This window comes from Scyliorhinus canicula, chromosome 15, assembly GCF_902713615.1.
Source record: "Scyliorhinus canicula chromosome 15, sScyCan1.1, whole genome shotgun sequence".
NCBI lineage: Eukaryota > Metazoa > Chordata > Chondrichthyes > Carcharhiniformes > Scyliorhinidae > Scyliorhinus > Scyliorhinus canicula.
Genome location: NC_052160.1, coordinates 58,770,098 through 58,798,016, shown reverse-complemented (window position 1 = coordinate 58,798,016; position 27,919 = coordinate 58,770,098). Strand labels below are relative to the sequence as shown.

The 27,919-nt window shown below is 46.2% G+C and overlaps 1 protein-coding gene across 2 annotated transcripts; it reads left to right on the top strand.

The window, feature by feature from the left end:
- Positions 1 to 5,240: 5,240 nt before the first annotated feature.
- Positions 5,241 to 26,444, top strand: LOC119979023 (UDP-glucuronosyltransferase 2C1-like). 2 transcript variants are annotated; one of them, XM_038820996.1, is made up of 2 exons: positions 5,241 to 6,694; positions 26,331 to 26,444. In XM_038820996.1, the coding sequence occupies exons 1-2, from the start codon at positions 5,246 to 5,248 to the stop codon at positions 26,361 to 26,363; spliced, it is 1,482 nt and encodes a 493-aa protein (XP_038676924.1). In that variant the 5' UTR covers positions 5,241 to 5,245; the 3' UTR covers positions 26,364 to 26,444. The 2 variants fall into 2 exon arrangements, with proteins under 2 accessions (XP_038676924.1, XP_038676923.1); XM_038820995.1 differs by lacking the exon at positions 26,331 to 26,444 and having other exon boundaries at positions 5,241 to 6,885.
- Positions 26,445 to 27,919: the final 1,475 nt, after the last annotated feature.

The following is a 27,919-nucleotide window of genomic DNA, read 5'->3' as shown; positions in this document are numbered from 1 at the left end:
ACACTGTCGACTTTGTTACGAGATGCCTGAGGGCTGTGGTGTGGAATGCCATGTTGGGAATGAATTTCCCGAGAAAATTCACCATCCCGAGGAAACGGAGGACCGCCTTTTTGTCCTCTGGGGTCTTCATGGCATTGATTGCCAGCACCTTGTCAGCGTCAGGTTGCACACCCTGCTGTGAAATGTGGTCACCCAGAACGTTGATAGCAGACCTACCAAATGAGCATTTGGCCCTTTTGAGCTGGAGGCCGTTTTCATGAATCTGCTGGAAAACTTGTCTGAGGCGAGCGATGTGATCCTCGGGCGTTGTGGACCAGATGATCACGTCGTTCACATAGACTCGCACCCCCTGGTACCAGAGAGCTATTAACTCTAACAAACCTACCTCGAGTGAATCTGCAAAGACCAGCACGCAGCCATCCAGCGGCATGGAAAAGATCCAACCCCACACCTGGTACCATGATGTGTTATCTGTGCTGGTCTAACATCGACTGCAACTGGATGCAGTAAAACAAAAAAACAGGCTTCCGACACAGGAAATGGTCCAACACTGTTTTATTGAACCTGTTGATTGCTGTACATAATGTGCTGTGGGTTGACACTGTAGCCACCTGGGGTGACCACTGCCCAAACACAAAATGGAAGATTGCAAGGAATGCAGGGAAAATTGGACAGGTTGTAAAAAGCAAGCAGCTTGCAGAGTGCTTGTATATTTGGACTGCTGCAGAAACCAGTTTGGCTGTTGCTGAAACCAGACAGCACTATGAAAAGAAACAGTTAGCATATTAATGAGGCAATACCGGGCGATCCCCAGGCACAAAAGAAACAAGTTAACACTAACCGATACATTAAATGGAAGGCCAGACTTTTTGGCGCCAAAGAAGCCCAAAACAATAAGTCCCAAGAACCGCCCCAGTGATCGAGATACTGTCCCGTTATTGGGGAATTCAAATCAATCGATTGAGAAGAGACCCAATCGATTACAAGAGTATAGAGGGTCCGCCCAGGTGGGCACAAGACCCTGAGAGGAATATAAAGCAGAGACCCCGACCCCAGCTCGCTCTCTCTGCCAGCCTCTCTTTGACCAGCCAGCCCTCCCAGCAGAACGCCGTTGCAGCAGAAGAACCTTGTGCAGGAGAGATCTGGACAGAAGCCGCCAGCAAGTAAGTCACAACGCACGCTACGGGAATAGACACTCCTGACCCCTTTAGACCATAACCACTGGAAGCCTGCGGACCCAGGACAAAGCTAGAAGCCGTTGTTCCCTGATCCGGCAGTCCCCTTATCCAGATAAGTATTTGGCCTAGTAGTGGTAGGATTAGCCTAGTCTTATAGTTTATATGCATGGTTAGTAGATTACTGTAATATAATAAACGTGTCTTGTTTGAACTTACTAATTGGTGTATGGTTTTATTGCTTTGAACTTGACCTTGAAATTTGTAGCGGTATCTTAACGATACCTGGTGACTCAAAGCTAAGTAACGAAACAGAGCCAAATTGAGTGTTAAGCACACTCACCCAGAACGAGCAACAACACTCTATTAACCTAACTGATAACCTCCTACTGGCTTGACCAGACTAGCTCTCTACCACGTGATGATGATGTTCATTGACCTGTGCACTGTGACTATCTCCCTAGCCGTGTCCTGTGAGAGAGAGAGAGCCTTAATGCACTGTGGGCTTCATAGTGGTGGTGTCCTGTCTGGTGATTGGTTGTTCTGTGTTGTGTGTGTTCATTAGTTATTCTGTGTGTCAATCACTGCCTGTCTGCATCTCATGATATACATGAGTGGATATTATGACAACCACCTCAAGCCTAACCTCCAGGGAAGAATCAGAGAACTGAGGAGCCAGTCCTCCTACGTCTCCCGGCTATGTTCTTTCTGCCTTCATGAGGAACGTTGGGTGAAGCCAATCTGACCTCTGCATCAGTACCATGACAGATTCTGTTGCCGGGTGCTGTTTAGCATCATGCTTGTGCCATTGGTCGAGAAGCCAGGAAACAGGATAACTGGGTGAAGCAGCCATGGAAATCTCGCAAAATGGGTTTACAATCTGCTGCTGACCTTACACTGTGGGTTCGTCTGTTTCAATAACATTTCGCCCAATGTGACGGGTGACAGGGGCGTTGGGCAACGATGAATGGGCAAGTACGAGGCAGGACTCGAGAGGATTGTGGGTTACTATTGGGAGGAGAGTGTGTTGTAAAGCAGAGGGAAGACAAAAGAAAGGCATTGGGCAATAGCTTTAACTATGCCTAAAGTATTCAAACGTTGTTACATGCATAATACCTTGCCCTAGGCCTCAATTTTCCAAGCCTGTGAAAGGGATAAGAAGTGGAAACCCTGGCTGATTTCCCTCACTAATCCAAAGGAAATAAAGTTAAATATAACATCTCTCAACTTGAACTGAAGCGAGCTAATTGAACTGTGAACGGGGATCACATTTTTGACCTTCCTGGGCTGCCTGACTCAGTTTATTTGCATATATACAACCAAAGGCCCCGGTTTTGATGTCACAGGGATTGAATTAGATCATTCCTTTGATAGCTTTGTGTGGTTAAATATTACAAGATCAAGTTTCCAGTTATATGTGCCGACTCTTGTTGGTAATCCTAGGTAGAGAGAGAGAGTGGAAGGGGGGAGGGATGGAATGGGGAACTGGGATGAAATCCTTGAAAGAACCTAGCACTGTAATCAAAAGAAGCTATAAAATGTTTAGAGGACTGCTGCCCTTATTTTAACCAACATCCAAGGCCAGGATTTTCCAGCACTGACACCAGTGGGCATCATTCTGGGCACGAAGAACATTATTTAGAGAGTCGTTTGACTTTTCACAACTCCAAATTTCTCTGTCCCGTCTGCGTTGCTGTCACCAGTGTTGGAGTCGGAAATCCTGCCCGGGGTCTCATTCACCCATCGTCACGCGCTGACCTATATTTATTCTTAAGCCTGTAACACCTTAATTATAAAAATCTTATTCTCCTGTTCAAATCCCTCACCCTAACCTCCTCTCCCTTGAGAATGTGCCGGCAACTCTGCGTTTTTCCAACCCTGGCCTCTTGTACAACCTCCACTTCCGTTGTCCCACCATTGGCAGCTATACCCTCAGCTGTCTAGGCCCGGCGCCCTGGCAACGCAGCTCCACTTCTCTCTCCTCCCATCACCATCCTTAAAGGCCACTTTGACCATGTCTTTGGCTATTTGTCCGAACATATCTCTCTTTGGCTCTGTCAATTTTAGGTTTAATTAAATTAACAGCACTTATTGTTAAATAATACCTTTGATGGTAGTCCAATAGTCAAACATCCCAAGACACTTCATAGGAGAAATTACCAAACAAAATTTGACACAGGGCCCTGCCCCCTTGAAGAACCTTGGGATTTTTTCATCATTAAATGAATTGTATCAAAGCAAGTTCATTGTTGTTGTTGGAAAAGAACTGATTGCTTAAAAAGAAGTTAACAAACTGGAGCTTCAAACGAGAGAAACCTGAGCAGCCGAGCTTGGGGCCTTATCACAGTAGATGGGCTGAAGGCCCAGCCAAGCCAAAATGTTAATACATCCAGGTCAGGCTTTTGAGAGAAAACAGTTGTCTGTAGCAGACGATATGCCAATGGTTCAGGGTACCCAGGGAAACAACAAAAGGAGGCTCAGATGTGGCGAGGAGCAAGCAGCCCAAGGATTGTGAATACTCATGGTGGTGGTTGATGACATGTACTGCCCATGCAGTGAATGTAATATGTAATATTCAAAGCGTTGTTTGTGTTTCAATCTTTGCTACACACAAGCTATGAGTTATATATGAGTGGCACTGTGGTTAGCAATGCTGCCTCACAGCAACAAGGACCAGAGCTCGATTCTGGCCTCGATGACTGTCTTTGTGCAGTTTGTACTTTCTCCCCATGGCTGCGTGGGTTTCCTCCGGGTGCTCCGGTTTCCTCCCACCGTCGAAAGATGTGCAGGTTAGGTAGATTGGCCATGCTAAATTTCCTCTTACTGTACAAAAGGTTAGGTGGGGTTACTGGATTACAAGATAGGGTGGAGGCATCGGCCTAGGTATGGTGCTCTTTCCAAGAGCTGGTGCAGACCTGTTGGGCCGAATGGCCTCCTTCTGCACTGTAGGGATTCTATGTTATAAATATATTCATTCAAAAATACAACAAGGATAATTTATATTTCTTTGGCAACGTGAATGCAATAAAATCAGACGGCACTTTACTGGAGCATTAGAAAACACTACAAGGAGATGTCAGGTCAGGTGAGCACAGAGGTAGGTTTAAAACTTGCCTTAACGGAGGAAAGCAGCAAGGTAGAGATGCAGAGAGCTGCTCGGAGGGCATTTGAGAGCTTAGTGCCGAGGGAGGCAAAGGCACAGCGCCAAACGGTAGAGAAATCAGAGTTGCTCAAAAGTCCAAAAGCAGAGGCGTGGGCAGCAGAGCTTTGGATGACCTCCAGTTTACAGAGGGTAGAATGTGGGAGATCAGCCAGGAGTGCAGAGTTCAGAGGTGACAAAGGCATGGATGAGGATTTCAGCAGTGGATGAGGATTTCAACAGTAGATGAGCTGAGACAGGGGTGAAGTGGGGTGACGTTACTGAGGTGGAAATAGGCAGTCTAAGTGATGGGGTGAGTGGAGGAAGTCAAAAACTCATTTTGGGACCAAGGTTGCAAATAGACGGGCTTAATCTCAAATGGTTGCCAGGAAAGGGATTGAAGTTCGGGAGCAGAGTTCGGAACTGGGACCAAAATTGATGGTCTCTGTTTTCCAAATATTTAATTGGAGAAATTTTCGGCTTATCCAGCACTGAATGTCGGATAATCAGTCTGATAGCTTAGCAACTGTTGGGGAGTGGAGAGAGGTGGTGGTAATGTGGAGCTGGGTGTAGTCAGTGCGCATGTGAAAACACTGATGACAAAAGTAGCTCATTTAGTGTCCAGCTCCACATTGTCCCAAAGTTAAATGTGTTGAATTTACTCTTAATTTCTACTGTTCCTTCATGAGTGAAATCAAATTTAAACCCATTTCAATGCACAGAATATTTTCCTGTTGTCTTTGAGCTTTCATTTCTAAAACACTTTGGTAAACGTGTTGGAGCAAGGCAAGAATTAGTTTGTGGAACAGGACCAATGTCCATATTTGGCATTGCTGGTGGTGTAGCAAACTGTAATTAGAAACCTACACAGGGCAGCTTTCAGCATCGCAAAACAACATTCTTCATTATTGCCTTAAGATTCAGACTGAAAATGACATTAGCAGCTCCTGGAACATTTGTTCTGTGTTGTGCGATGTTATTTTGTGCCAGACACTCCGACATGGAAGCGGCCAGGATCCTGGCTGTCCCCGCAGATTGGAGCCACTGGCTCCTGATGAAAACCCTGCTCTTGGAGCTGGTGGAGAGGAAGCACGAGGTGACGGTGCTGAGGAGCAGCGATTCCACGAGTGTCGAAGAAACCTCCGAAGATTTCGCCCTCGAAACCATCCACGTTGCCTCAGGTCAGAGTCAGAAAATGCTTTCTGAAAGCGAAGTTCACAACTTTATCTTCAACTCGGTCTATGCTGGGACTGGTTTCCGATCCAGCATCTCAGCTGCATGGGGCCTATTCCTCTTATTTTCCCGCACTTCTGACGCGATGATCCCGCCCATCAAGGCGATGTTCACGGATTCTGCACTGCTGCAGCGACTAAAAGCTGAAGGTTTCGATGTGGTTTTGGCTGATCCATATAATGCAGCTGGTGGCATGTTGGCCCATTTCCTTGACATCCCAATAGTGCTTTTTGGCAGATGGACAACCACTGGAGATCTCCACTTTAATGTAGCTCCATCCCCACTTTCCTATGTGCCTGTGCTAAATTCGCGCTTGACAGACAGAATGATGTTTTTGGACAGATTGAAGAATGTTTTTGTATACGGTCTGACTGACTTCATGAGCAGGTTCTACATCAGCCCACAGTACAACGAACTATGTCGGCGTTATCTCCAAAGCGACATTACAATGGAAGAGCTTTACCGAAAGGCCGATATCTATCTCATGAAGGTTGACTTCATCTTTGAATTTCCGAGGCCAATCATGCCAAACCTGGTCTACGTTGGGGGGTTTCAGTGCAGGCCGGGCACGCCCCTGTCTCCGGATCTGCAGCAGTTCATGGACAGCTCTGGGGAGGATGGGGTTGTGATCTTCTCCTTGGGGAGTATTGTAGGGATGCTTCCGCCAGCACTGGCCTCGGAGGTGGCAGCAGGACTGGCACAGCTCCCTCAGAAGGTAATCTGGCGTTATATTGGAGAGGCGCCCTCAACATTGGGAAACAACACCAAAACAATGAAATGGCTTCCTCAAAATGACCTTCTGAGTCATCCAAAGACAAAAGCTTTCATCACTCACGGCGGTGAAAATGGAGTTTATGAGGCCATTTATCACGGTGTCCCCGTGGTTGGCATCCCAGTCTTTGGCGATCAGTTTGATAATATTTTGCGCCTCAAAGACCGGGGAGCTGCACTCATGTTGGAATTGGCTCATTTGAAGAGGAATGTTATATACCAGGCTGTGAAGACGGTCATAGAAAACCCTTCTTACCGAGAGAACATGAAGCGTATGTCTGCCTTACACAGAGACGTGCCACTGGCTCCAGTAGAACTTGCTGTTTTCTGGATTGAATATACGATAAAGCACAGAGGGGCTGCTCATTTGAGAGCTGTAGGCAATGAGTTACCTTTTTATCAGTACTACTTAATGGATGTAATTGCCGTCGTTATAACTGTATTGGGGCTTTTCCTTTACCTTGGCTATAAAATGGTAAAATCATTGCTTGGCAAAATCTGCTTGGGTAGGAAAAAGAAAAAGGACTAGATGATTAATGTCAAAAGAAAGATTTTAGGGGCGGCACAGTGGTGCAGTGGTTAGCACTGATGTCTCACGGCGCCGAGGACCTGGGTACGATCCTGGCCCCGGGTCACTGTCCGTGTGGAGTTTTCACATTTTTCCCATGTCTACGTGGGTCTCACCCCCACAGCCCAAAGATGTGCAGGTAGGTGGATTGGTCAAGCTAAATTTCCCCTTAATTGGAAAAAAATTGGGTACTTTAAATTTAAAAAAAAAAGAGATTTCAGGCAGGATCCTCTCCCACTCCCACCCCATAGCGTGTTTTGCGAAAGCAGAGGCAGCCCACCATTAACTAGCGGAGGGATCATCCGGTCCCCTCACTGTCAACGGGGCCTCCCAATGTTTTCACTCTCCGCTGCCAGGGAACCCACGGCGGATGGTCAGCGTGGGTGGGACCGGGAGATCCTGCTGGTGGGAATGGTCAATAAATCCTGCCCTTTAAGCTAGAGAAGCACTCCAATTTCAAACCCTAAGCACTCTTATTTACCCCACATTCTTGAACCAGTTCTCATTAACCAGCTGCCCCAAATTGTGTGCCATAATCCTATCACCCAGCCCCACACTTAGTTGTGTAGGTGAATGGTCCTAAATATGGCCAGAGGTGTTCTTATGATGTCATTAATGATAATCCCAGTCCGTGTGGTGTTAGCACATTCTCCCTGTGTCTGCATGGGTTTTGTCCCCAGAACCCAAAGATGTGCAGTGTAGGTAGATTGAACATGCTAAATTGCCCCTTTATTGGAAAAAATGAATTGGGTACTCTAAAATTTAAAAAATAAATAATGATAATCCTGCTTAAGTCTACAAAAACACCTCAATGCTAAGAATTCATGGGATACAGTGTTAGGCGGTGAAGAAAACAAAGTCTCTCACAATAGGGTTTTCATTCTAATTGGCAATGACTATATGGAAAAAAGGTTTGTCAAGGATGATTGAAGGACTATGAAGAGAACTTGCGTAAGCTAGTCTTGTATATCCTCGAGTATATAAGATTATGGGGTGACATAACTGAGGCATTTAGAAATGATTAAAGAAGTTGCTGGGGTAAATAGAGAAAGACCACACCCTCTGCTGTGACAGTCCACAACAAGGGGCTCTAACATTAACATTAGAGCAAGGCAACTCAGGAGGTTTGATAGAGGTGTTCAAAATCTTTAGGCGCTGGAAGCAGTAGTTAGGGAGAAACTTTTCTCTCAGAAAAGGTTCATGAATAGGAGGGCACAGATTTAAAGTGATTTGCAAAAGAAGCAAATGTGATGTGTGATGCACGATCAATTGCACAAAGACGAGAGTTGAATACAACTGAGGCTTTATTACACTAAGGTGTGTGGCCTCCTACAGCAGCTGGCGAAATGGCTGCTGTACGGGGGAGCACACATATTTATACTCCGCCTACAGGAGGAGCCAGCAGGCAGGGAACTACCCCCGTACCTGTAGTACAGGGCCTTACCATAAATACCCTAATATATACAGCAGTCGTTACTACCACAATGTGAGAAAAAGCTTTTTCCAGAGAGCGAGTGGTTGGGTTTTGGAATGCCCTGCCTGGAGACAGGTTCAATCAAGGCACTCAGGAGGGAATTAGAATATTATTTGAATAAAAACAATGTGCAGGGGAAAAGGCAGGGGCAATGGCACTCAGTCAGAATACTGATTAGGTGAGGCGGTGCAGGCACGATGGATCGAATGGCCTCCTTCTGCAGCATAACCATTCTGTGATACATAAGTGTAGTGATCCAGGAGACATGAATATAAAGATCAAACAAACTTTATTTGAACTCAAAAGTAAAGCTGCACCCGCCGCACACAACATGAGTGTCCCAGCCCGGGACTCACAGGAACTCAGTCCAGGACTCACGGGAACTCCCAGTCCGGGAGTAACGGGAACTCCCAGTCCGGGAATAACGGGAACTCCCAGTCCGGGAGTAACGGGAACTCCTAGTCCGGGAATAACGGGAACTCCCAGTCCGGGAGTAACGGGAACTCCCAGTCTGGGAATAACGGGAACTCCCAGTCCGGGAGTAACAGGAACTCCCAGTCCGGGACTGGGACGGTATTTAAGAGGTTCGTTAACGAATCCCAGCCGGATGGGCCTCCATTAGTTACCATGTGAACCATACTCCGTGAGCCCCATGGGGGAGATCAATGAGTGATCTCCCATGTTCCCCGTGAGGGTTATCACAGGACGGAACCACAAATTCACACAAAGCATCGGGGAAATCTGGAACTCTTTTCCCCACAGAAACTGTTGTGGGGGGTGTGGGGGCGGGGGGGGGGGGGGGGGGGGGGGGGGAGTCAGTGGACAATTTCATAGCAGAGTGGTCAGGTTTTGTGAGGTACCGGTGTTCAAGGTGATGAAATGGATTTTGGATAGACACTGCTTTGATCCAACTGAATGGCAGAATAGATTCAAGGGAAGATTGGTCTACCCCTGACCTTTCTCGTAATTTTGAGCAACCAAAATGAAAAGAGTCTCCATAAGCAACAGTAGGGGACCTGATCTTTATCCAAAACATTTGATCACCAATAGTACCTTGCTTGATTTTGTTATTCAACATTAAGATGCTATTCACTGCATTGTCCAATCTTCATCAATATCTCCAGTGGATTAATTTAAAAACAAACTGTTCGTGATTTCATTTCCTTGATCAATAGTTATTGATGACTGGTTTAATTTAAGCTCTCCAAATCATTCTCAGACAAACAGATGTAGCTGAAGTACTTGGGCAGCACGGTAGCACAAGTGATTAGCACTGTGGCTTCACAGCCCCAGGGTCCCAGGTTTGATTCCCTGCTGGGTCACTGTCTGTGCGGAGTCTGCACGTTCTCCCCCTGCCTGCGTTGGTTTCCTCCGGGTGCTCCGGTTTCCGCCCACAGTCCAAAGACGTGCAGGTTAGGTGGATTGGCCATGGTAAATTGCCCTTTGTGACCAAAAAAGGTTAGGAGGGGTTACGGGAGTAGGGTGGAAGTGAGGACTTAAGTGGGTCGGTACAGACTTGATGGGCCAAATGGCCTCCTTCTGCACTGGATGTTCTATGTAAATATCTATGTAAAATAACGTGACAAGAACTTAAATCTTTTAATATAACTGGAACCAATTGTTCATCTAACCAAATTTAGGTCTCTTGTACTTCCTTAGACAGAGAGAATTCCTTGGCAAGGTGTTAAGGTAAGGGATTGAGGCTAATATTCCTTTCCAGAATTACTGGGTCCTCAGTTTCCCTATGTTTATTAGGCACTTAGAGAAAAATAATCATTTCTGGAGGCACTGTGAGTTTGGGATCAACTTTTGAAGTTAATTTCAAGTTCACTGTCATTTTAAGAACTTTATAAGCCAGCTAAACACAATTAAGCACATTGAACTGTTTCTAAAAGATTAAATACTGAAATGTTTGTACAGTTTTACAGTTGTGTTTGTTATATACTGATGGGTTAGCTCCCATAAACTGCATTTTCTACATTCAATATCCGACATTTTCTACTTTACTCCAGTTGCCATGCCTCAAAAGTTCTTTCTGATCTGTAAAACACTTTGGGACACCCTGCGGTCCTAAACTACCTGCATGTTAAGGAAATGAACGAGTGTGGCCGTTGCCAGGCAATGTAGGTGTGATCCACTGTACCTTGTGTCCTGGGGAAGCCATCATTGTAGCTGAAGTCGAGTGCCATCTCGCCCTACTTTGCTGGATCTCTATGGAAACAGGGGAGGCAAGAGCTTCCTGACACAATGCGGTGGACTGCAAATCGAGATATGTCGCTGATGTCACCTGCTGCAGCTTTGGGACGAGCCCACAGAACAAAGGTTATGACCTTCAAGCCAACAGCCAGGGCTCGCTAGGCCCGATAGTGCCAGGCTCCAGTTCTGGCTGCAACCATTGACGTGGCTCAGTGATGGCCTCCTTTGTGAACCTTTGGTGAAACCATGGTGAAGGCGCTGTGGACATTGTTCCTCAGTGAGGTTGGTGATGAGGAAAGTGCACTCTCTATGCCAGTGATGGGCAACCTAGGCTAGTGAGTGGGCCGCTTGAGTGGCTTTCCTTCATCTCAGTGAGGCGCGAGATTGAAATCAGGCTTGTTCACTAACCATGGCCCATTTAAATACATTTAATATACATTGAGTATTTCATAAAGGGTTATAAAAAATCCTTAATCATTCATAACTTCATAGAACTGTCATGAACTTCAAATGGTATGAAGCATAGTCATGCCTTGATTGGGCATAGAGTCTGCACGGTTCTCACAGTCAATGTTGTGAGCAGTCAACATGCACCTCACTTCACTTGCCCTTGTTTTATATGTGTATCACTTCAGTCTTAGCAGTTAGAGAAAAAGCTACACAGACGGAAACAAGGGGAATGTGGCAACTCTGCGCGTGGGCAATGGTCAACAAAACATCTCATGGGCCGCACTCAGAAACCTAATTGGCTGTATATGGCCCCCGGGCCGCAGGTCTCCCACCACTGCTGTATACCCACAGTGGGTGGTACTTCCTCTACCTCCTCCTTTACCCTCTTGTAGCCGTTGCTCATGCTCCCTCCCAACTCTCTTGCTGCTCCCTCTCATCCTTCAGCTCAGAAGGCTGCCCTCAGCCATCACCCATGCCTGCAGACAAACTATCCATGTCGCTGGACAAGTACATCATGAGCCACGCCACGGGCTTGGGAAAATCAAATCCAGTCACTGGTTCTGCAAGAAGTACAACACCTTAGGCTAAATGTCAGTGTTTAAAATACTTTTTGATGTGTCTGGAGTAGCTCAGACCAATAGATGACACAAAAAGTAGGAAGGCAACTGGTGAGGATGACACAGAGTTTTTTCCAGAGGAATATAGACAGGTTAGGTGAGTGGACAAAAACTTGGCAGATGGAATATGATGTAGGAAAATGTGAAGTTATGCACTTTGTTCTGAATAAGAAAGGAGCTGAATTGTATTTAAATGGAGAAAGACTGCAGAAAGCACAGAGATTTGGGAGGGGTGCGGTCCTCGTGTGTACATCACGAAAATGGAGGGATTTTCCATACCCTGGATCAATCTAGTGAACCTTGTCTGGCCAGTATATCTTCCCTTAGATAAGGGGACCAGAACCGATATGACTGAGGTTGAGTAGGTTGGGCCTGTACTCAGTGGAGTTTAGATGAATGAGAGGCGACCTTATTGAGACATACAGGATTCTCAGGGGGCTTGACAGGGTAGATGTTGAGAGGTTGTTTCCCCTTGTGGGAGAGTCTAGGATCGGAGGGCGTAATTTCAGAGTAAGGGACACCCGTTTAGGATGGATGATGGGGAATTTCTTCTCTCAGAGTACAGTGAATCTATGGAATTCTTTATCGTAGAGAGGTGTAGTGATTGGGTGTTTCAAGGCTGAGATAGACAGATAGTTAATCAGTAAGGGAGCCAAAGGTTATGAGGATAAGACAGGAAAGTGGAATTGAAGATTATATCAGACCAGTCACGATCTCATAGATTGGCAGAGCAGATTGGGTGGGTCGAGTGGGCTAATTCTGCTTCTATGTCTTATTGTCTTTGGATGGCATACTCCAGCTTGAAATATGCTTGTGCTCACTGTCTGTCATGCTGGGGGTTCAGAGTCTGAATAAAGTGCGTGGCCAGGTCAATAGAGTGCAACTTTAATCTCTAGAGTTTTATGTGTAACACACATTTCCTGGGGGTAGAGAAGGGACAGACCACTCTCCTTCTCCCATCCTGCAGATTTAATGTTAAACTGTGAGGAATGAACATTTAAACCGAGACAAAAGGTGCTGGATTCCACAGGTCAGGCTGTGTCTGTGGAGGGAAACCAGCTTTCAGCTTGAGATGAACTTTTGGCCACAGATGCTGTCTGACCTGGGGGTGGCATGGCAGCACAGTGGTTAGCACTGTTGCTTCACAGCTCCAGGATCCCAGGTTTGATTCCAGGCTTGGGTCACTGTCTGTGTGGACTTTGCACTTTCCCCAGATGTCTGCATGGGTTTCCTCCGGGTGCTTTGGTTTCCCCGCACAGTCCAAAGATGTGCAGGTAATCATTATCATAGAATTTACAGTGCAGAAGGAGGCCATTCGGCCCATTGAGTTTGCACCAGCTCCTGGAAAGAGCACCCTACCCAAGGCCAACACCTCGACCCTATCCCATAACCCAGTAACCCCACCCAACACTAAGGGCAATTTTGGACACTAAGGGCAATTTATCTTATTGGCCGTGATCAATTGTCCCTTAGTGTCCAAAAGGTTAGGTGCGGTTGCAGGGTTCCGGGTGGAGGTGTGGGCTTAAGTTGGGTGCTCTTTCCAAAGGCCGGTGCAGACTTGATGGGCCGAATGGCCTCCTTCTGCACTGTAAATTCTATGATTCTATGATTACCTGCTGAGTATTCCCAGTGCTTTTTGCTTTTATTTCAGATTTCCGGCACCTGCAATATTTTGCTTTTGTAAGGAAAGTACACTTGCTGTGTTGCAAGTGACTACAGTTCAGAATAGTCAGTACTTTTGTTCTGAAGTGCTATGGGATGTTGCAAGGCTGTGTGAAAGATGATCTGAAATGCAAGTCTTTCTTTACTTACCACGGATGGAGTTAAAATAACCAGGGTGACTAACTCTTCTGAAATAAAAATAAGGGATTCTTTGATCATGGGCCAATGGCGGCGGGAGGGCATGCTGGCGATCGTGAGAGTTGGGAGGGGTTGGGCTTTAAGAATATTCCACTCACTGAATGACGTTGGATTCAAACCTGCCACCAACCCAGATTGGTTGCTCTTTGTTGCCTCACATGCCACCTTGTGGCCGCTGGCAGGAGTGCAATTCAGCTGTGTAAATCAACCAGGGAGCTGCAAGATGAGACTCCATTTAGAGGTACGGGACAGATGCCACCCCTGGAAGAAAAAATACAGAACACGGGGCAACCAGCAAAATTATGAGACAATCCCGTCAAAGATGTGATAAGGGACGGCACGGTGGCCCAGTGGTTAGACCTACTGTCTCATAGCTCCAGGGTCCCAGGTTCAATTATGACCTCAGGTAACTGTCTGTATGGAGTTTGCACTTTTACCCCATGTCTGCGTGGGTTTCCTCCGGGTGTTCTGGTTTCCTCCCACAGTCCAAAGATGTGCTGGTTAGGTGGATTGGCCACGATAAATTGCCCCTTAGTGTCCAAAGGTTAGGTTGGGTTACGGGGATAGGGTGGAGGTGTGGGCTTCAGTAGGGTGGTCTTCCCAAGGCCCGATGCAGACTCGATGGGCCGAATGCCTCCTCTGCACTGTAAATTCTATGATTCTATGAATAAGTCAACCTGCAAATAACAGCAAATCATTGTATGCAAATGAGGCAAAACAAATTTAAATTATTTGTAGACATTCGAGCAGAGGATAACCCCCGGGGGGCCTGTTTCAGTTGGGGTATCCTGCCATCGGTGATGGGGGGTGTGCGGAGCTGGGGGTGTGTGCGGAGCATGGGGGGGTGCCCACCCATGGTGGGGGGCGGAGGGGGCGGGGAAGGGAAGATTGGTGTATCAGTGTCAGTGGGTCCACTATGCCACCCGTTCCCATGTCTTCCCGTTCCGGGGACAACCCTAGCTCCAGCCTGAATGTGGCCGCAACCACCCATAACTCCCACTGACCGCGGAGGCCTCTGACCACTCGGCTGAAGGCTATTGCTAATTGGAAATTGGAAATCGTAGTCAAGTGAGCAATTTACAGCTCCCAAGTGGATTCCCATGTGGGAGTTATTGCCTCGCATCTCAATCAGACTGATGCCTGGGCACTGTGCCTGAACACTGCGGAAGGCAATATCACAGGCAGCGAACTATATACACTCCGCCATTCCCGGGTTGCCCCAGGTTCAAGGGGTAATAAATGCCACACATGTTGCCTTGCGCTCGCTGGGCTGTATGGGAGGGCCCTATATCAACAGGAAGGGGTTCACTCCCTGAACATCCAGCTGTGTCTGGCCACCACATGACAATCATGTACATGTGTGCAAGCTTCCCAGGGTATGTGCACAACAGCTACATCCTAGAGCAGCCAGACATGGCCAGCCTCTTCAAGGACCACTCCAGGATGACCGGTTGGCTATGGGGAGATAAGGGTTACACACCGAGAACCTGACTAATCACACCAGTACGGAGGCCGGTGACTGATGTGGAGACCTGATACAATGAGGCGTATGTGGTCACCCCGATTGCCATTGAGCGGTGCATCGGACTCCTCAAAATGCGGTTCCGATGCATTGGCCGCACAGGTGGTGCACTACAGTACACTCTCTGGAGGGTCACCCGCTTTGTGGTGATCTGCTGTGGCCTCCACAACCTGGCACAGAAGCGGGGCAAGGTTCTGAAGGTGGAGGAGGAGTAACACGTGGCCACCTCGGAGGAGGAGGAGGATGAGAAGGCGCCAGACCAGGAAGGGTTGGAGGACGATCCTGGGGAGGACTCACAGCAGCAGCGAGTGTCTGGCAAGCCTGGAGGATCAGGGAGGCCCGCTTCACATAGGATGTGGCTTCGTCCATCATCGCACCCCGAACAGGCGCCCGTGATACTTTAATAGCTGACAGGTTCCAGGAGAATTAAAATTCAGTTGGATCATCTGGAAACATCTTTATCCCTCCAAGCCATTTCCTGTTATTTCAGGGGATAGCCGCACCATCGCTGAGAAATGAAATGAAATGAAAATCGCTTTTTGACCCAAGTAGGCTTCAAATGAAGTTACTGTGAAAAGCCCCGAGTCGCCACCTTCCGGCACCTGTTCGGGGAGGCTGGTACGGGAGTACACCTTTTTAAAATTTGCTCATGGGTGTCACAGGCTTTTGCAGCCAGCATTTATTACCCTAATTGCCCTTGAGGGGGCAGTTAAGAATCAACAATATTGCTGTGGGTCTGGAGTCACATGTAGGCCAGACCAGGTAAGGATGGCAGATTTCCTTCCCTAAAGGACATTAGTGAACCAAATGGTTTTTTACAATGGTTTCATGGTCATCATTAGACTTTTAATTCCAGATTTTTATTGGCAGGATTTGAACCTGGATTCCCCAGAGCATTACTCTGGGTCTCTGGTTTACTAGCCCAGTGACAATACCACTATGCCACCACCTCCCTGGACATTCTGAATTCATGACTCGCTAGCATTTGAACTTACCTGTGGTCGTTGGTGAACTGCGAAAGTGCTCTTTCTGTCAACTTAAAATCCAACAAGGAACAACAGCGATATGAGATGTAGCCTGATGCTTTTGACGCTATTTAATGATGCAAACACTGCCACAAATGGGATGTCGACCAGCCTGGGCATCTCATTGGACACTAATAGTGCGGAGACCCAGATTCCGCTGGAGTCTTGTTACTGATGAGCAGCCGTCAACCATTGTTGTCCCTTGAGGAATAAGGGATCAAAACTTACCCATCATACAATCCTATTAATGATTTACAAATCTGGCAAGGTCTGCTGGACAAAGGTAACCATGGTGCTCACCAACCTTCCCATGGTGAGCTCAAGGCGCTTGTATCAGAGCCACAACATCAGACCCAATGCGAACGGACTCCTCCATCAGGGCTCTATTCTGCTGAGTGATTGTTTTTTTAAATAAATTTAGAGTACCCAATTCATTTTTTCCAATTTTTAGGGGCAATTAAGCATGGCCAATCCACCTACCCTGCACATCTTTGGGTTGTGGGGGTGAAACCCACGCAAACACAGGGAGAATGTGCAAACTCCACACGGACAGTGACCCAGAGCCGGGATCGAACCTGGGCGCCGTGAGGCTGCAGGACTAACCCACTGCGCCACCGTGCTGCCTTGCTGAGTGACTTTTGAAGCTCTGTCTGATTTTCCACTGCCTCCCTTTGCATCTCCACCAGTGAGTAGCTGCTTCCAAAGGCCCGTTGACTGACTGGGACTGAGCAGGTAGCTGGGCCCCAGCAGCCCTCCGAGTGCCGGAGACCTGGGCTGTTCCTGCTTCCAATTGCTGCGGGGACATGTCAATGAGGTGTTCTCCAGAAAGTGACCCCGAGTCTATACTCGAGCTATCCCCCACTGCGCTGCTGGAGGTGCGGGTGAGCGCTGGTATGGTTCTTTGTGAGCCCCCTCAACCTCTGACCTGCTCTGGGGGATCAGCTGCTTGGACGGCCTTGATCTGCTGATGCCTGAGTGAAATGAATGACAGTGTCAGTGGACGAGTTTAAACTATTTCAGAGTACATTTGACTCACTGCGATTGTCAGGATTTGATGAAATGATGGAACTGTGATCCGGTTGTTGGGAGAGGTGATTCTCTGCATCCACCCCAGAAAGGTCAGCTGCATCACCTCGTATTCTGTCAAAGTGATGCTCTCCCATTTCCTCCCACTGTCCAAAGATGTGCAGTTTGGGTCGTAGAGTCCAAAAATGTTTTTCTTGCTCTAACTGGGAATACCTGATGATCTGGGATTCCTGATTGGAATTCTCAACTTCCTCTCAACACCTCCATTCCTCGGCTATTTGTGGTTGCTCATATTTCAAGTAACTTTCCAGAGTGTGGCTTCTCTTGCCACAGCAAAATATTTATTTTCTTTTTCTCTTTAAATCACCTCTGGCCTCCTTTAGGCCTTGGCTCCTAGAATGCCTCTCATTGCCAGTGACCCTTCTCTGTCTCTAGATTTCTTTACTCTTTCTTCTATTTTCTGTTTTCCCTCCTTCAACTGAATACAATTTTCCTTTAACTGATTAGGACTTGAGCAGCCATTCTGCTGATTAACCACGTTGCCTATTTTTCTTTCAGTCCTGACCGTGTTTGACTATGAATGAGAGAAAGAACTACAGTCAGGCAGAATTCTGAATATTTTTCCTACCATTTGGGCAATTTCCTGTCTAGATATTTTTATCTTCTATTTTATTCGGACCATACAAGGTTGCAATTTCCTGCCTATTACAATCCTACTTTTGTAGATTTAGTTGGGGCCTTTTATGCCTCTAACTGTAAGAATTCGCCGATTCTCTTCCCATTGTTTCACAATCCTATCGAATTGCAATTTGACCGTGAGTCGGTGCCTCATTAGATCAAAGCACTCTGTTGGTGCCAATACCGTTAAGGCTTTAATTTCACTTGTACTACTTAGCCCAAAGTTAACCTCGTTACGTGTCCTGACCCTGAGACAATAATCACAGAAATTGGTATTAAAATTACAAAGCATTTCATTCCATTGGCATACAACGACAGGCAATATTTCAAGACATTCTATCCGGGGTGATCAGACCATTGTTCTGGGAGATCTTGGAAGTGTAGATCAAAGTGGTTCTCCTTGTCCTCTTCTTCTCGTCAGTATATCTCAACACTTAACTGGTTATCTGCTGCACTGATATAGTTTGCATGTTTCAGTTTAGAGAAACTCATTTTGCCACCTGATACAACTGGGAGTGAATCTGGTTGATACCTCATAATGGAAGTTCTTTTTGTCACTCTTTGGTTTTTGAGAATTTGTTTGTTTTCCTCATTTTGCCAGTTTTGCACGTTCTTATTTCAACCTTGGAGCCATGGGTGTCATTAGCAAGGCCAGCATTTATTGCACGTCCCTGGTTGTCCTTGAGAAGCTGGTGATGAGCCACCTTTTAGAACCGCCGGGGTTAGTGTGGTGAAAGTGCTCCCATGCGCTGTTATAGGGAGTCCCAGAATTTTCATCCAGAGGTGATGATGTGTGACTTGGAGGGGTACTTGGAGGTGCTAGTGTACCCATTCACCTGCTGCCCTTGCCCTTGGTGGCCGAGTTTGTGAGTCACTCCAGTGCATCCTATAGATAGGACACACTAGCCAGGGTGCAGCAGTGGAGAGCTACTGATCAGCTGTTCTGGGGAAATTTGCATACGTGCAGTGCGGTCAGCCTAATTTGAAGGTGTACCTGCGAAGAAGACCTGAGGAGTTTGAGTGAAGGCAAGCATCCAGCAGAGGGCAGCAGAGCAGAGCTACTGATCAGCTGTTCTGGGGAAATTTGCATACGTGCAGAGCGGTCAGCCTAATTTGAAGGTGTACCTGCGAAGAAGACCTGAGGAGTTTGAGTGAAGGTAAGCATCCAGCAGAGGGCAGCAGAGCAGAGCTACTGATCAGCTGTTCTGGGGAAATTTGCATACGTGCAGTGCGGTCAGCCTAATTTGAAGGTGGTTTGTGGAGGGGCTGTTGTCAAGTGACAGTTCCCCTGAGTAACAAGTATACCATTTTGGATACTTGTGGGGGGGACGACTTACCAGGGTAAGCCATGGGGTATGGGCCTCTGGCATGGAGTCTGTCCCTGTTGCTCAGAAGGGAAGGGGGGAAAGGAGTAGAACATTAGTAATTGGGGACTCAATAGTCAGGGGCACAGATAGGAGATTTTGTGGGAGCGAGAGAGACTCACGTTTGGTATGTTGCCTCCCAGGTGCAAGGGTACGTGATGTCTCGGATCGTGTTTTCCGGGTCCTTAAGGGGGAGGGGGAGCAGCCCCAAGTCGTAGTCCACATTGGCACTAACGACATAGGTAGGAAAGGGGACAAGGATGTCAGGCAGGCCTTTAGGGAGCTAGGATGGAAGCTCAGAGTGAGAACAAACAGAGTTGTTATCTCTAGGTTGTTGCCCGTGCCACGTGATAGTGAGACGAGGAATAGGGAGAGAGAGCAATTAAACACGTGGCTACAGGGATGGTGCAGGCGGGAGGGATTCAGATTTCTGGATAACTGGGGCTCTTTCTGGGGAAGGTGGGACCTCTATAGACAGGATGGTCTACATCTGAACCCGAGGGGCACCAATATCCGGGGGAGAAGATTTGTTAGTGCTCTTTGGGGGGGCTTGAACCTGGATTGTAGTTTTGGGGTACGGGAGATTGAGAGTATAGAGGTCAGGAGCACAGATTTGACTTCGCAGGAGGGTGCCAGTGATCAGGTAGGTGGTTTGAAATGTGTCTACTTCAATGCCAGGAGTATACGAAATAAGGTAGGGGAACTGGCAGCATGGGTTGGTACCTGGGACTTCGATGTTGTGGCCATTTCAGAGACATGGATAGAGCAGGGACAGGAATGGTTGTTGCAGGTTCCGGGGTTTAGGTGTTTTAGTAAGCTCAGAGAAGGGGGCAAAAGAGGGGGAGGTGTGGCGCTGCTAGTCAAGGACAGTATTACGGTGGCGTAAAGGATGCTAGATGGAGACTCTTCTTCTGAGGTAGTATGGGCTGAGGTTAGAAACAGGAAAGGAGAGGTCACTCTGTTGGGAGTTTTCTATAGGCCACCTAATAGTTCTAGGGATGTAGAGGAAAGGATGGCGAAGATGATTCTGGAAAAGAGCGAAAGTAACAGGGTAGTTGTTATGGGAGACTTTAACTTTCCAAATATTGACTGGAAAAGATATAGTTCGAGTACATTAGATGGGTCGTTCTTTGTACAATGTGTGCAGGAGGGTTTCCTGACACAATATGTTGACAGGCCAACAAGAGGCGAGGCCACATTGGATTTGGTTTTGGGTAATGAACCAGGCCAGGTGTTAGATCTGGAGGTAGGTGAGCACTTTGGAAACAGTGACCACAAGTCGGTGACCTTTACGTTAGTGATGGAAAGGGATAAATATACCCCGCAGGGCAAGAGTTATAGCTGGGGGAAGGGCAATTATGATGCCATTAGACATGACTTAGGATGTGTAGGTTGGAGAAGTAGGCTGCAAGGGTTGGGCACACTGGATATGTGGAGCTTGTTCAAGGAACAGCTATTGCGTATTCTTGATAAGTACGTACCAGTCAGGCAGGGAGGAAGGGGTAGAGTGAGGGAACCGTGGTTTACCAAAGAAGTGGAATCTCTGGTTAAGAGGAAGAAGGAGGCCTATGTGAAGATGAGGCGTGAAGTTTCAGTTGGGGCACTTGATAGTTACAAGGAAGCGAGGAAGGATCTAAAGAGAGAGCTAAGGCGAGCAAGGAGGGGACATGAGAAGTCTTTGGCAGGTAGGATCAAGGAAAACCCAAAAGCTTTCTGTAGGTATGTCAGGAATAAAAGAATGACTAGGGTAAGAGTAGGGCCAGTCAAGGACAGTGGTGGGAAGTTGTGTGTGGAGGCTGAGGAGATAAGCGAGACACTAAATGAATACTTTTCGTCAGTATTCACTCAGGAAAAAGATAATGTTGTGGAGGAGAATGCTGAGACCCAGGCTATTAGAATAGATGGCATTGAGGTGCGTAGGGAAGAAGTGTTGGCAATTCTGGACAAGGTGAAAATAGATAAGTCCCCGGGGCCTGATGGGATTTATCCTAGGATTCTCTGGGAAGCCAGGGAAGAGAGTCCTGAGCCTTTGGCTTTGATTTTTATGTCATCGGTGGCTTCAGGAATAGTGCCAGAGGACTGGAGGGAAGCAAATTTGGTCCCTTTGTTCAAGAAGGGGAGTAGAGATAACCCCGGTAACTATAGGCCGGTGAGTCTCACGTCTGTTGTGGGTAAAGTCTTGGAGAGGATTATAAGAGATACGATTTATAATCATCTAGATAGGAATAATATGATTAGGGATAGTCAGCATGGTTTTGTGAAGGGTAGATCATGCCTCACAAACCTTATTGAGTTCTTTGAGAAGGTGACTGAAAAGGTAGATGAGGGTAGAGCGGTTGATGTGGTGTATATGGATTTCAGTAAAGCGTTTGATAAGGTTCCCCACGGTCGGCTATTGCAGAAAATACGGAGGCTGGGGATTGAGGGTGATTTAGAGATGTGGATCAGAAATTGACTAGTTGAAAGAAGACAGAGGGTGGTGGTTGATGGCAAATGTTCAGAATGGAGTTCAGTTACGAGTGGCGTACCACAAGGATCTGTTCTGGGGCTGTTGCTGTTTGTCATTTTTATAAATGACCTAGAGGAGGGCACAGAAGGTTGGGTGAGTAAATTTGCAGACGACACTAAAGTCGGTGGAGTTGTAGACAGTGTGGAAGGATGTTGCAGGTTACAGAGGGACATAGATAAGCTGCAGAGCTGGGCTGAGAGGTGGCAAATGGAGTTTAATGTTGAGAAGTGTGAGGTGATTCACTTTGGAAGGAATAACAGGAATGCGGAATATTTGGCTAATGGTAAAATTCTTGGTAGTGTGGATGAGCTGAGGGATCTCGGTGTCCATGTACATAGATCCCTTAAAGTTGCCACCCAGGTTGATAGGGTTGTGAAGAAGGCCTATGGTGTGTTGGCCTTTATTAGTAGAGGGATTGAGTTCCGGAGCCATGAGGTCATGTTGCAGCTGTACAAAACTCTGGTACGGCCGCATTTGGAGTATTGCGTACAGTTCTGGTCGCCTCATTATAGGAAGGACGTGGAAGCTTTGGAACGGGTGCAGAGGAGATTTACCAGGATGTTGCCTGGTATGGAGGGAAAATCTTATGAGGAAAGGCTGATGGACTTGAGGTTGTTTTCGTTGGAGAGAAGAAGGTTAAGAGGTGACTTAATAGAGGCATACAAAATGATCAGAGGGTTAGATAGGGTGGACAGTGAGAGCCTTCTCCTGCGGATGGAGGTGGCTAGCACGAGGGGACATAGCCTTAAATTGAGGGGTAATAGATATAGGACAGAGGTCAGAGGTAGGTTTTTTACGCAGAGTGGTGAGGCCGTGGAATGCCCTACCTGCAACAGTAGTGCACTCGCCAACATTGAGGGAATTTAAAAGTTTATTGGATAAGCATATGGATGATAATGGCATAGTGTAGGTTAGATGGCCTTTAGTTTTTGACTTCCCATGTCGGTGCAACATCGTGGGCCGAAGGGCCTGTACTGCGCTGTATCGTTCTATGTTCTTTGTTCTATGTTAACTCTTAGCAGGGGACACAATTCAACATGGATTGCCGGAGACGGTGTTGTGTTCTGGAGAATTAAGGATTACATGTTGGGTTACATAACCAATTGCTACAGGATTAATGACACTTATCTGGTAACAGCAAGTGGAGATTTCTTGTTTCGCCATTGAAAACATCCACAGACCTCTGATCCAGACTGCTGATAATGTCTGGGGCCAAGCACTTGAGAAATAATAGTCTTGAAAGGTTTAGAGTGGGCTTTTCTGCTCCCACTGGGATTGTGCGGTCCTGCTGAAAATCAGTTGATGTTTGGCTGGGCTGCTGAATCTCCCGCAGCGGGTCCCACCACAGAAGCTCCTGGCCTTAGTACATTTAATTCAAATGGAAATGAGAAACATTACTTTGCAAACTTTTCACTTTTTCCTGCAACGCACTCAGTACCGGAGCGGTTCCTCGCTCCTGGTCTGTACTGTCTCTGTGGATTGAACAGTAACTCAATATGAAAACTCTGCTATTGGACTTCATGGATAATAGTGCTGAGAAATTGATGAAGTTGCCCAAGATTTTGCCATTGTAAGTGGCCAGATCCATCTGATCCAGGCAGGTAATAATAAAAACTGAGTGTAAAGGGTATCTGTAAACTGAGCTTCTAGACTGTTGCCACATATTCTGTCTAATACCTTCACAATCCTCTGAGTGCTACTTAAGTTGAACTCGATCTCTGCTCTTCTTTAAGCATTTCTGGTGCTTACTCGTCATCAGTACTGCCATCGCAATAATCTGGAAGGGTTGTTAAGAACTGGGTTTGCGGATGCTCCCACTGCGAAGACCAATACGTTTGAGAAGCTAATATATATCGCAACTTCTTTAAAAACTTGTTTGATAGAATTAGGAAACATGGTACTAACCTGCATTCACTTCTTTCACTGAACGTCAGTATGCTTTATTCATACAATCTGAATTAATAGTTATTTACTATTGTACCTCAATGAAATTGGGTTTGCATACAGCTTGTCTATCATTTGTCCTACTTTGCAATTCGCCAATAGTTTTTGTGTTGTTCCTTGTGTCTTAATAAAGCTCGTAGTCTCAAAGTTGGAGTAGATGCTTTATTGTGAGTTTGTTCTGTCTTCAGTACTTAACTTACAGCTACCTCAATGCTGAGTTCCCCCTTCTGTGAAGTGTCTCCTCACTTCCTGTTCCTCTGTATTAATGGCTCTCCCGTGCTCCCTCTAGTGCTTGCTCAGTTGTATTGCATCTACACTGAAAAACAATCACCACCTCCCCCCTTTTTTCTTTACATATTTTCTGTACATTGTTAAAGAAAACTGTACAAAACAGTTAGATTACTTACGATATGTGTATCTGTACAAGTGATGGTGCTATTGCATATTTTACAAAGCCAATTTATATTTATGAGTCCAATCTTCATAAAAACAAACTTGATGAATTTGTTCATTGAATTTTTTCTTTTTCGTTGTTGACGTGGTGATATTGCTATTGCAACTCCGTTGTGAATGTTGTCGGTGTTCTTGTTATTTTAAGTAACCAATACGTCATACGTGTTTGAATGGTCGAACCACTGATGTTGACTGACATGGACATTTTTTTTGTGCTTGTGGTATTGATTTAGTGTGTTATCTGCCTTGGAAGCTGGTGTGCTTGCGTGTTCTGGAGCAGATGTGAGTTTGTGAGATTCATTGTCATCCCATGGCATGTTTGTAGTCTTGTCATTGTTTTGCAGTGTGCTGTGGCATTGTCCTTCATGTGCAGAGTTGTACCATTTTGTACAAGTCGTAGTTTCATTGTTGTTGTTTCAGTCTTTGATGTTTTCGTTGTCGTTCTTGTTGTTTTTGTCGTTTCTGTCTTGGTTCTTGTCGTGCTTATTGCTGTCTTTGTTATGCTTCTTGTTGTTTTTGTTGTTCTTCTTGTAGTTTTTGTTGTTGCTGTTCTTGTTTCTGCAGTGCTTCTTGCGATTTTTATTGTTCTTATTGCGCTTCATGTTGCTTTTGTTCTTGCTGTTGTTGTTCTTGTTTCTGCTCTGCTTCTTGTGGTTTTTGTTTTTCTTCTTGTGCTCAATGAGTGTCCCGTGTGGATAATTTGAGTCATTGTCACAGTTATTGGTGCGAGTGTCCTTAGTGGAATCTGTAACATTGAAAGATTCGTCTAGAGAATGGTGAGAATGATCTGATGTTTCATTGATGCTGGTGACATCAGTCATTTGTGGTGGATTTGATTCCTCTTCTTTGCTTCCTTTGTACTCCTCTTCTGGAGTCATTTGTGGTGGATTTAATTCCTCTTCTTTGTTTTCTTGGTGCTCCTCTTCTGGAGTCAAATTCTTCACAATTTCATTTTCTTGTTGGTCTTTGTACTCCGCTTCTGGAGTAATTTGCGGTGGATTTAATTCCTCTTCTTTGCTTTCTTGGTGCTCCTCCTCTGGAGTCAAATTCTTCACGATTTCATTTTCTTGTTGGTCTTGGTGCTCCTCTTCTGGAGTCAAAATCTTCACGATTTCTATTGACATGGTCTCTCTGGACTCTTGGTGCTCCTCTTCTGGAGGAGTAGTATTGTTCGAAAAACAAATGATCTTTTTTTGTTTCGGATTTGGTATCGTTTTCTTCATCTTTTTTTGTTTTGGAATTGTTTTTGTTCTCTTCACTTTGGGTGGTGCAGATTGCTTGTTCCAGGGTGTTGTGAGAGTTATTTTCAACTGCTGGTGTAAGTTCAGGCGTTTTTCTGTCTTTTGAGATAAGAAAATTGGGTTTTACAGCTTTAAGTATCTTGTTTTTAATTTTCGGGCATTTCCCTTTTAAGTGGGCGTGGTCCGGGTCCTCAGACGTCATGACGCTCGTGACGTCATGCATAGGAATCAATTGCGCATGTGCAAATCGGCCTTCCTTTACTGTGCGGTTTTGTGTCCACTGCGCATGTGTGGCTTGCGCATGCGCAGAACCACCTTCGAATGGTGCACTCGTTCCTTTCAACTGGGCATGCACGTAACGATCCGCAACCAAAACTTTTTTTAACTGCGCATGTACGGCTTGCGTATGCGCAGAACGCAAAACGGCTGATTGTAACTGCGCATGCGCGGCTTCTGTTTCCTGCGCATGCGCAGACGCAGAATTTCATCCTTTGTTGCCCTGAGACTGTAAAATGTGCTCCGACGCCATTTTACAGCGGATTTCAGTGTTTTTTCTTTCTGAAAAGTTTAAGTTACCTTTCCTTTCGATCTGAACTGGATTTCAGCGTTTTGTCTTTGTGAAAAATTCAAGTTACTTCTTTTTGATCTCAACTGGATTTCAGCGTTTTGTCTATGTGAGAAGTTCAAGTTACTTTTTCCTTTTGATCTAAACTGGATTTCAGCGTTTTGTCTTTGTGAAAAGTTCATGTTACTCTTTCCTTTCGATCTGGACTTTTCACTCGTGATTTCTAGACTGAACCCTTTCTGTTCTGATAGTGATTGTTTGAGTTTTGCATCACTCAGTCCCTGTTCAGTTTGGCCTCTGAGCATACAGTGCTGTTCAAATTCCATACAGTACTCTTCAAAATTTTTAAAGTATTATTTTTAAGTTGTTGCTGTCTTCATCCTTCGAGTATTAAAAGCCATTATATACTTCTCTAGCTTCATGTCCTGCGATGAGCAGTGCTATTTTCATTTCGTCTGAGGCTGCTGCTAAATCATTAGCTATGATATATATATCAAACACTTGTTTAAATCTTTTCCAGGCATTACTTACATTACCGGTTATGTCCAGCTGAGGTGGGGTTCCAACCCACATCATCGAATAAGCAAGGTCTTCCCAAGTCGAATGCCCGGTAGGAGTTTTTCTTGCCATTTTGGTCTTTCCGTGTCTGCAGCTGTTCCTTGAGTAATCTTGTAGTAAGCATCTGAAGCCACTGCTGGTACCATGTGTTGTTCCTTGTGTCTTAATAAAGCTCGTAGTCTCAAAGTTGGAGTAGATGCTCTATTGTGAGTTTGTTCTGTCTTCAGTGCTTAACTTACAGCTACCTCAATGCTGAGTTCCCCCTTCTGTGAAGTGTCTCCTCACTTCCTGTTCCTCTGTATTAATGGCTCTCCCGTGCTCCCTCTAGTGCTTGCTCAGTTGTATTGCATCTACACTGATATACAATCACCACAGTTTTCCCTTGAAATAGTGAACAATATTCAAGTTCAAAAGGTAAGAAAACTATCATCATTCCATTCATGTCCATCTTCCACTTCATGCAGTGCACATAATGGACTAAGGCTCCGAACACGTTTTGGATTTGTTCTCTCAATAATCTAAATAATGGGGCTAGAAAGGGTTAAATTAGAAGAATGGATTACAGAGACTACACAGGTATTCCCTCGACGTCACTCTGGTGGGGTGGGCCCTGATAGAGCTGGCATCCGGATCTACAGAGATCGGGGTACCATCTTTAAACCAATCTGAAATAAGACTGATGGCCCCTATAATGGGACTCCCCACCCCCCCCAAACATCACGCCCCCTCATCACTGCGGAAGTATCGCTGGCATTCCCCACCCTCCGTGCCCACTTCCCCTCCATGCCTACAATTTCTCCCTCACTGCTCGCTCTCCCGATCCCACCCCCCGCCCCCCACCACACATTAATGGAACACCCCACATGGGCATCCACGAGAGTCCAGCCATGGCATTACCTCTTGGCTAGGGGGCAGTGCCAGGACATGTCCCTTTCCCCTTGGGGGCTATAATTAATTTTGAGCCCCCAGAGGGATCCCCTTAGCTGTTCCCGTTTTGCCAAACCTGTTCTAAAACTTTCCGACATGTTGTCACATCGGCGACATATGAATATCGAGTGAGGGGGGATCACGTGGTGGGGAGGCCCAGTAATAATAATAAAATTTACTAAAATACATTTAAATGAGGGGTTCCTGCCCTTTACGGCCGTGGAACTCATGACATCACCGGAGAGGAGCGGGGAAAATCAGGAAACGCAATCTCTCCGCATAGAATCGCATTTCCTAAGTCTCTCCAGATTTTCCTTCCTAGTTGCCGTTCTCTCTGGCGGCGATCGCAAGATGAAAATCTCTACCACCTTGTTGATTTATTCTTCCTTTTCTTATGGTGGTGAACCCACTGTATTTGCTGGAAGTTTCATTTAAAAGCCTACATTTGCAGACCTATAGAACATAGAACATAGGATACGATTCACCCAAATACTTTTTAAGGGCATGATCTAACCAAATTCGTTTACGTGCAGTAGTGAGCAGGAATCACCGGGTGCTTCGTGAGGCCTGACCCAGCGAGGCTTTCACCGGTATCTAACTTTAGTTCGGGCACTTAATGATGAC

What these genes read in the sequence shown, in the direction of transcription:
- LOC119979023 (XM_038820995.1), top strand. Translation starts at nt 5,246, where the DNA reads ATGACATTAGCAGCTCCTGGAACATTTGTTCTGTGTTGTGCGATGTTA.